The 9,637-nt window shown below is 33.2% G+C and overlaps 1 protein-coding gene across 1 annotated transcript; it reads left to right on the top strand.

Moving 5' to 3' along the window:
• Positions 1-8,359: 8,359 nt before the first annotated feature.
• LOC120172293 (E3 ubiquitin-protein ligase RMA1H1-like) lies at positions 8,360-9,263 on the top strand. The gene has a single exon (XM_039179785.1). The coding sequence runs from the start codon at positions 8,372-8,374 to the stop codon at positions 9,125-9,127; it is 756 nt and encodes a 251-aa protein (XP_039035716.1). The 5' UTR covers positions 8,360-8,371; the 3' UTR covers positions 9,128-9,263.
• The last annotated feature ends 374 nt before the right edge of the window (positions 9,264-9,637 follow it).

The following is a 9,637-nucleotide window of genomic DNA, read 5'->3' as shown; positions in this document are numbered from 1 at the left end:
TAAACAGACATGATATTAAACAAAGACAAATATGTTTCAAACTAGCATTGTATTCACCCAAATCATTATTCTATCATAGTTCACAAAATGCTCAGATAACATTCCAGAAGTAAGCACTTATATAAACATTTAAAAGGACATATATAAACATTCCAGAAGAAGAATAGTTTACTTTCGCAACACGAAACTTAAAATCGCAACGCGAAATGACTATCACAAAGCGGAAATGGCTATCGCAATGCGAAATGAAAATCGCAACGACAAAATCGCAACGCGAAATGAAATCGCAACGCGAAACACAAATCGCATTGCGATTTTCATTTCGCGTTGCGATTTTGTCGTTGCGATTTTCATTTCGCATTGCGATAGCCATTTCCGCGTTGCGATAGTCATTTTCGTGTTACGAAAGTAAACTATTCTTCTTCTGTAAATTGAAACTTGAATGGATTTACTTCAACCAAAAGACAAAAACAAAACCAAAAACAAATACTAACAAAAACAGTTTAGCAGTATTGGCAGCAACCGAATGAATTACGAGTATGAAAAATCTTAAACTTACCTCGTTGCGTAGAGTATGAACCTCATTCTGCAACGATGCTACCATCTCACGTAGAGCGGCTACCTCACCGCGTAATGTAGACACCTCAACACGCCATGCACCATCGTCTTTGCGTAAAGTACCGACCTCCTCACGCAAGGCATTGACCTCATCATGTAACTCCCCTAACTCATCCCGTTGAGGTGGAGGTGGAGAACAGGGAGATAAACGTCGTGGCATCTTTGTCGGTCGCCTATCTTGCGGTGATGGTGGAGAAGAGGCTCGATGATGTGACAGAATAGGTGATGGCTGTCGTTGTGGAGGTGTATAGCCGGGTCGATCAGATGATGACTCTGGGTGAGGTGATAGCTCTGGGCGAGGTGATGGCTCCCGAAGTGGAGGCTACTCATCAACCGTTCCATCAAAAAAACGCTTACTAGCTTGCCACCAATCAGTGGCAAGCTCAGCTTCTGTGGGTGTCAGCCTCTGTAGAGGAGTGTTGGCCTCCTAACAATATAAAAGCTCAAACAAAGTTAAACGTGTACTAGTAATAACTTGTTTATAAACATATGGTAGTATTTATGTTAACTTACATTATTTATTGTCGTATACCGTAGTAAATCTTCCCATTGCAAGGTCCGTTTCCTCTTCCAGGAAATAGCCCTGGGAATATCATTTGAAGTTTTTATTGCATATGTCTTCATGGCAAAACTCCTCCCGCCCAAAACACGTATACGCCGGTGGAAAATCAAACCATATCTCTTCATCACGACGTTGTATAGTCTCTGGTAGATCGCTAGTCATGGTTTGAAGAAACAGGTGTGTCAACATCGCATCTCCACCGGGATGTTGTACTTTCAGCCATGGCCCGAAGCATGTATCCTCAAACATTTTTCTTTGTGCAGGTGAAAGCTTCGACGCAATTGTTTTGGCCAGGCTGACTTTATTTCTCAAGGTCAATTGAGCCGAATAAAAGTTCTACAAAAACAATAAACATACTAAATTAGATATACAAAAAACTACACTGTGAAGATATACCAAAAACAATAATAAACATAAATAGTAGTAGTTTATTCTTCAAACTTAAATATGCAACACTGTGAATTTCGTATTTGTCTTTGTTTTTTGGTTGAAGTAATGCAATTCATTCAAGTTTCAATTTGTAGAAGAAGAATAGTTTCTGAAAATGAAAATCGCAACACGAAAATGACTATCGCAACGAGAGAATCGCAACGCGAAACTAAAATCGCGTTGCGATTTGCATTTCGCGTTGCAATTCTTGGTTGATTTAATAAGCAATCTAAGTGAAATGGTTAATCTATTATTGAAATTACCAGTAAACTTATCATCAATTTCAATATGAAAAACCTAATAATAATGCAAAAATTTCAAAAGAAAATAATTCTAACCCTCGTTGGTTGATTTGGTTGATTTTCCATTCTGATTGTGATAGACGGATTTCGCCGGAGATGGGGACGGATTTCGTCGGAGATGGGTGAGAGAGTGAGAGATGGAGATGGGACTGAGTTGTGATTTTAGGTTTTAGGTTATGAGTTGCGATTACGGGATATACTGTGGACAGTTCAGTGTTCCAATATATTAATATTCATGTTTGGAATTTAAAAATAAAATACTTGGCCAGGATACTAATGGCGCTTTGAAAATCGCATTGCGATTATATATTATCGCGTTGTGAAAGTCAGTATCGCGTTGCGAAAGTAAGTATCTCGTTGCGATTTTTTATTATCGCATTGCGATAGTCAGTATCGCATTGCGATTTTCCCAATTCGCGTTGCGATTTACTTATTCGCATTGCGATTTTCCCAATTCGCGTTGCGATTTACTTATTCGCATTGCGAATTGGGAAAATCACAACGATACTGTAGACCATCGCAACGCGATTTTCAACTATCGCATTGCGAAAATGCAACGCGAATTTGCGATAATGGAGATCGCGTTGCGAATTAGCGATCGCATTGCGATTTTGTTGGTCATTTTGGCAAATCCGGAAAAAATTAGTTAAAATCGTATATTATATGAGATTTTTTGATCACTAAGATTATTTTCTCTTTAGAGAATCAGGTGTCATCATTGGTTTAAAATCTTAATAAAACCAAACCACGCGTACCCAACTCATAGAAGTATCTACGACTATTTTTAATCATTCAGGACACGTAGACGTTGATCAAGTACATCTCAAGATTAAAAAAAATTCTCGAAATATATAGTGATTATAAGGAGAGCATAATGCATTATGAGCTTTTGTTATTTTCATTTTTATAATTTAGGGTTTTTTAAATTTTTTATTCTCTCTTTTTCATTTTTTTTTCAATTTACCAAATTTACTTTAATTTTAAAATGTCTTCGATCTTAATCTAATAGTGAATAATACAATTTCTTTTTAAAAAATATTTTATTATTATTTAAAATCAAACTCCATATCATATCTATAATTTATTCTCTTCAAATTCGAGAAGAATAATAACTTTGGGTATTTTAAACTTTTGCATTTGCTAATTTCTAGAAAAGTAAAGTCTCACAATATTAGGAAGAAAATCTAATTTTTAAAGTTATTTAGCTAAAAATTTTATAGGAGTTTATTTTTGAATTTTGATTAAGAATCTCGAAAATACTTGAAACAATTTTGTAGATATGAATAACGATCCTATCCATATTTGAAGAGTCATAAGACTCGAAAATAAAGGAAGAAGAGCTAAGCATGAATAAATTGAGAAAGACTGATTACAACTGTTGTTTTCTTAAAAATTTTAATTATTAATTTTTTTTTGGATAACTTGTTTTTATTACCCAAAGAGCAGTGAACTGCTTCAAAACACAATCAATGTTCAGTAATACAAAGATCACCCTAAATAAGCAATTGGCAATCAAAACCAAATTAGGCTATACCCCATTGGTTACAAAGATTAATATTAACATTGTCTAATCCATGAATAAACCTGCCCCTAAGTTGGAACCCAACAATTTCCTTTATCTCGCTGAACATAGCTTCGACAGTTGAGGCTTGAGATTGAAAAAGTCTTTTGTTTCTCTCTTTCCAGATAATGTAGATCAAAGCATTGGAAGAAATTTTTAGAATTGAGGAAAGAAGGGATTTACCCTTCCAAGTAGCAGCAGCCCATTCAAATAGAGCATTCCAGGTTGAGTGCCTAAACCGAAGACCATTGAGAGAGAAGGTTGCAGTCCATAGAGCAGTTGCAACCGGGCACTCCAAAAATAAGTGGTTTATGGTTTCCATACCAACACCACAAAAAATGCAATGACATTCGTTAACGATCCCCATTCGATACAGTCTCTCTTTTGTAAGAAGTCTGTCTTGAAAAGCCATCCACATAATGTGTCTATGATTAGGAATTAGAAGAGGAAACCATAGCAGAGAATGCCATTGAACTTTAGGATCTTTCTCCCTAATGTCATTCCATAAATCAATTATTTTCTTGGAGACCGAAGGCAAGAAAGAGGAAGCTTCAGTCCTTAGCATCAGAATTGTCTTTAAGCTCCAGCTCATATTAGATTTAACATCAATTAAATTTTTTTTATCTTCTAAAATGTTATAAATCTATCTTTTTAATATAGAATCTTGTTTCTATCTCTAAAACTAATCAAGACAACCCTTGTATATTCTTCACTCAGACTCGTGTTTATTTTAACCATGAACCAACCACTATAAGTTAAAATCAATTTTGTTTCTCAATCCTAATCGATGGGTTGCTGTCAGCCACTCATCAATCTGGTCCATTCAATGTTTTGCAGCGGGGACCAATAACAGTCACGGCACGCAGCTTAGTTGGAGAGAAAAATCTAAGAAATGGGGCATTGTTTAGGTAGACAAGGAAAAGCCTACCAGTCTTCGTGACCAATAACAAAAACCAGTACAGAGAGCGAAACTAATTTGACTATGATGTTTTCTTAATGGTTTGTTTAATATTTAAGCATCCTTAATTTATGAATTAGATTAAGGGTCGAGTCAACACATTCAACTCCGATAGAATTACCCCAAAACGATTTGGTACACTGATTTTTTAATTTTTTATATATATATATATATTTGTATTTCAATTGTTTAAAGGATATTTTTTTACATCGTAGTTGGTGTTGATGTGAAATTCCAATAGTTAATTAGACTGTTCCCGTTATATCGATTAGTTAAAATATATTAAATATCACATAAATTAATTCAATTGAGTTTTAAAATATCATGATAATAATAGGTGTCAATTTCAGAAAATTTTCCAACTCTATGTATTAAAACGGTTCAAAAAAAAATTAAGTGTTAAAAGTAATAGTAAAAAGCATCCTTTTAGTTTGATTGATATTCGATTTAATTTTAGATAAATTTTCTTCTTTGATACTAATAAAAAACAGATATCAAATAAAAAAAGAAGTTTTATCTTCTTTGAAATATGTAATTATCAAAAATTCTTTAAGTGGTTTCGAAAATAGGCAATAATTATCAAAAACTATAATGTAATGTTTAGAAAAAGTAATATTTATTCCTTATATTATAGTAAAAGATAAAAATTAAACCTAAAATTTAATTTTTTTAGATTTAAATACATTTTTTTAAATTAAGCCAAAAGTTGTTGTAAAAATTACAATTTGGATGCCCTTTGATTTCTCCGCTTCCATTTCAACAAAATATTTACCCTCGTAAATCACACTGGTTGGCCCCATTTAAAACACTCGAAGTACGAGTTTTTATTGTTTTTAATTGTAAAATAAAATATTAGTTTTTAGAAGATTCAAGCCGAATATTTATGTTTATACAATGTGTATCACAAATGGGTTAATTTTTTTAACAAATATTATCTTATAATTATATTAAATTATTTCAAAAAATCGTTGTAATTTTTTCTCAAGTTTACGTCATTATCACCTTTTTTTTTTTCTTTTTTTCATCTTTGTTGGTTTACAGAGACATCAATTTTAATATTGATCGCTAACCGTCAATATTTATTGTTTCTCTTCAATTTTCTTATATCATAACTTTATTTTTTCATTGTTTTTAGATTTCAATAACTGTCTTTTTTTTACAAGCTTTCTTTTGTCCCTATAACATGCTTTCGCTATTCTTTATCGACAATACTCAGCTTTGATTTGCGATTCTCTATAGTTTTTTAATAATTTGATCTCCTATTGTGATCCGTTTGTCGATGCATTAAGATACGTTCGTATCTATATTTTGTTCAAATTTTTAAGACGATGTTTGAACTTTTCTTCTCATATCATCCTTGATTAATTTATTGTATCAATAATTATAATAAATATTCTAATTATATTTTTAGTCTACGCTTATAATTATAAAAAAATTATTACAATTTTAAACTTGTTCTACTTTCTAATAAAACTGAAAACTTCTATTTACATTAAAAAATCATATAAATTATTAACAGAATGTGAAGAAGAGAAGAGAAGTGAAAGACAAATGAAATTGAAAAGTAGATACCCTTTTCAAGCAAAGTGGCCGTAGTTTACACTAACTTGGTTTATTTTTAGCATGGTTTTTAGAACTGGACCGGTTAGCGAATCGGTCAGGCTACCGGTTCACTGGTTTAACCGGTCGAATCGGTCTGATCGGTCGGAAGAATCGGACGACGTTATAATTATTTAAAAAATTAAATAAAAATATCAAAAATATTTAATAAAAAATAATTTTTTATATCACAAGTCATATTCAAAGCAAGTCATAACATATATAAGTTAAAAATCATAAAATAAAGTGAAACAAAATGATTCAAATTAACTACAACATAATATTTAAGGTAAAACATATTAAATAATAAATATAATTATATAACTATAACTAAAAAATAAATTTGGGTAAAATCATAACAAAATGATATTGTTTGGTTTAATTTTTTTTTAAAAAAACAATCTCACATGGCTAAGAAACATAGAAGAACATCCCAAAAGTTTAAAGAGTAAAAATATGAGAACAAAACAATCTCACATTGCTAAGAAACATAAAAGCGCATCACAACTAACTTCTATAAATAATAGATGTAATTTGACATTCAAAATCATGGAGCCTTTTGGTGAGCATTGAGTGAATTATTCTTTCACTTTAATCAAGCTCGAATTTTAGGCTTCAATCGAGCTTCTAATTTTTTTTTTGAGTTCAAGCCTTTTTGAGTTCAAGTTTCAATATTATATTTCGAGTTTGAGTTGAACTTGATAATTTTTAGCTTGTAAGTTTGAGTTGAGCTTACTTTTAAAGTTTTCAAGTTTGAGTCGAACTCAACAATACTCGAGTTCGACTTGGCTCGTTTAACAAACGACGTTGTTTGGTTTAATTTTTTTTAAAAAAAAATTAAAAAAAATCCCGATTTTTCTCGGTTTTCAGTCGGTCCGGTTCGAACGGTTCTGGCCGGTTCACTAATAATGGTTCAACCGATTTAGATTGAACCGGACTAAACAACGATTCCCGATTGAACCGATTGAACCGGCCGATCCGGTCCGATTTCGGTCGATCAATCTCCAAGTTAAAATTAGATTACAACTTTCCTTTAGAGACAATATATTGAACCCTCCCTTGCTGGTGCATCATCTGTAATTCATAATTGATTGGACAAATATAATTATTTTATTTAAAATTAATATCTTATATATATCAAGGGAAAGGATCATATCCAAAGGATTGAAAATAATATTATTTTTGACCACATGCAATACGAGCTATACTGAATTAAAAGAGAGAGAGAGAGAGAGAGGATAATTATTAATTATAAATAACGAGTGACACGTTAGAAAGCGGGAATCGTGAGGCCATCAAACTCACCGAGTCACCGTTCTACAATCGCACAGTCTTTTTTTAATAATGTTTAATCCACTCCGTCCCCTTATTATTTTATTATTTAAAATATTATATTATTATTTTATGGATTTGCCTCCCTATATAATGGAGAGCCGAATTGATTCCTGGGAGAGAAAAAAGAACCTATCGTTTCTCTCTTGAGTTCATTTATTAAAAAAATCTCTTATTCCTTTTCCAGTCAAGTATTCAACCTCCATTTGCTCTTACATATATCTATATATATCTTCTTGTTTTGGGTGTCTTTGGAAGAAGAGTTTTACCAGATTCTCCATTCGGGAAAAAAGAAGGAAAGCACTGTGTTGATCAAGTTACACGTAAAACAAACTTGTCGACTTGCTGGTATGCTTTTATTTTCCGGGCTGTATTTTGTTTCCAAGCTTGGATTCTGGGATTTGTACAGCGCCTCCTTCGTTTTGTGGAATATTTTTCTTTTGTTATGGAGTTTTGTAGTGCTTTAGGTCGAGTGTCTTTGATCATAGTTTCATAACTTTCGAGAGATTTCAAGTCTCAAAACTGTTGTGAACTTAGTTTCTCTTTCCTTTATTTTAGAACTTGGAAATTTCAAGTGTCGTTTTTGGGGGCTTTGAAAACTGAGCGTTTCTAAAGTTTTCTTTGAAATCCTCACCCAGTTGTATTATGTTTATTGTAATTGCGGATTGAATATCATTAGGAGTATTGTGGTCATATAATAAAGGTTTTGAGCGATACCATTGTGATTATATAACAATCATTATTCTAATAACGAATCATTATTTGAATCTCTAGATATTTGAGTAAACTGATTGTTTGAATTATTATATCTTTGGTGTTAAGATTAACTAGATAGATTGAGGGATATTTGGGATGTATTTATCTTATGTTTTCTAATTCTGTATTCCTTAAGTACTTAGTATAGATTCTTAAATCTGTATTTTCTTGTAAAAAAAACTTATGTCTGTCTCTGGAGATTAAGATTTTCATGATTCTAATCTGGTATTTCTTTTCTACAGATTTTGCAGCAGATGGCCACTGAACGGTACTTTGAAGATGCTAATAACCCTTTAAGCGAAGGAGAAAAAGATCCCTCGGAGAAATGGGAGAATTTGACGAATTCAGTCATGGATTCGGACGTCAATCCCTACTCCGGTTTCGACTGCAACATCTGTCTGGACTCGGTGCAGGATCCGGTGGTTACTCTATGTGGTCACCTGTATTGTTGGCCCTGCATTTACAAATGGCTTCATTTGCAGACCATCTCCACTGAAAACCAAGACCAGAGGCAGCAGCAGTGTCCTGTTTGCAAAGCTGAAGTTTCACATACCACACTGATTCCGCTTTACGGAAGGGGCCTAACAACTAACGCATCAACAGGCAACACTCCGAGGAGACCTCTCGGTCCGACTTGTGGCGTCGACACGATAAGGTTACCTAATACGACCGATGGTCTACAGTTTCCGCAGTCATTACATCACCATGGTTATTCATCTCAACCACAAATCTACTACACTCAACAGGGAGGTTACCCCGATTCATCGATGCAACCCGGTGGCACGACGATAAGCGTACCGGATCCGGTGACTCGAATGTTGGGTGAGATGGTATACACAAGGGTATTCGGGAACTCCATGACGGATTTATACACATATCCGAATTCATACAACCTGGCGGGGAGCACCAGTCGTAGGATCAGAAGGCAATTGATGCAAGCCGATAAGTCGCTAAGCAGAATCAGTTTTTTCCTCTGCTGCTGCATATTCTTCTGTCTTCTTATGTTCTAATTTTTAGTACTTCTCTGCTTGAAAAATTATACATGTACAGGAGACCAAAAGTATACAAAATACAGCCGGTTGTTGTAATAATACAGTATGAGATGTTGTCATCTCCTTTGCCGCTTATAGCATTTATGCAAGTGTAAGTTATTTTCCAAGCTTAGAAATCAGTCATCTTAGTATTACGGGTGTAAATCAACGAGGTTTGAACAAATAAGGGTGTAAATCAATTGGGTTTGAACAAATAAGGTTAAATTCATGTTGGTTTGTTCAATTTCAAAAGTATTCAGGTTCAGTTTGTGTTTAAATTCATGTTGGTTTGCTCAATATCAAAAGTATTTATGTTCAGTTTGTGTTTATTTGTTTATTTTTAAACTTGATCGTGTTTTCGTTGAAGAACATGTTCATTAGTTTGTTTATATGTTCCCTAAAATATGAAATTATACCATTAGTTCTAAATATTTTAAGTTTCGCAGTTTGAAATCCAAAATTTATCATGTATTTAATTTAGTCCTTAAG

This window comes from Hibiscus syriacus, unplaced genomic scaffold, assembly GCF_006381635.1.
Source record: "Hibiscus syriacus cultivar Baekdansim isolate YM2019G1 unplaced genomic scaffold, ASM638163v2 tig00003041_pilon, whole genome shotgun sequence".
NCBI classification, from domain to species: domain Eukaryota; kingdom Viridiplantae; phylum Streptophyta; class Magnoliopsida; order Malvales; family Malvaceae; genus Hibiscus; species Hibiscus syriacus.
The sequence above is the reverse complement of the archived record's forward strand: the minus strand, read 5'-3'. Positions and strand labels throughout refer to the sequence as shown.

What these genes read in the sequence shown, in the direction of transcription:
- LOC120172293 (XM_039179785.1), top strand. Translation starts at nt 8,372, where the DNA reads ATGGCCACTGAACGGTACTTTGAAGATGCTAATAACCCTTTAAGCGAA.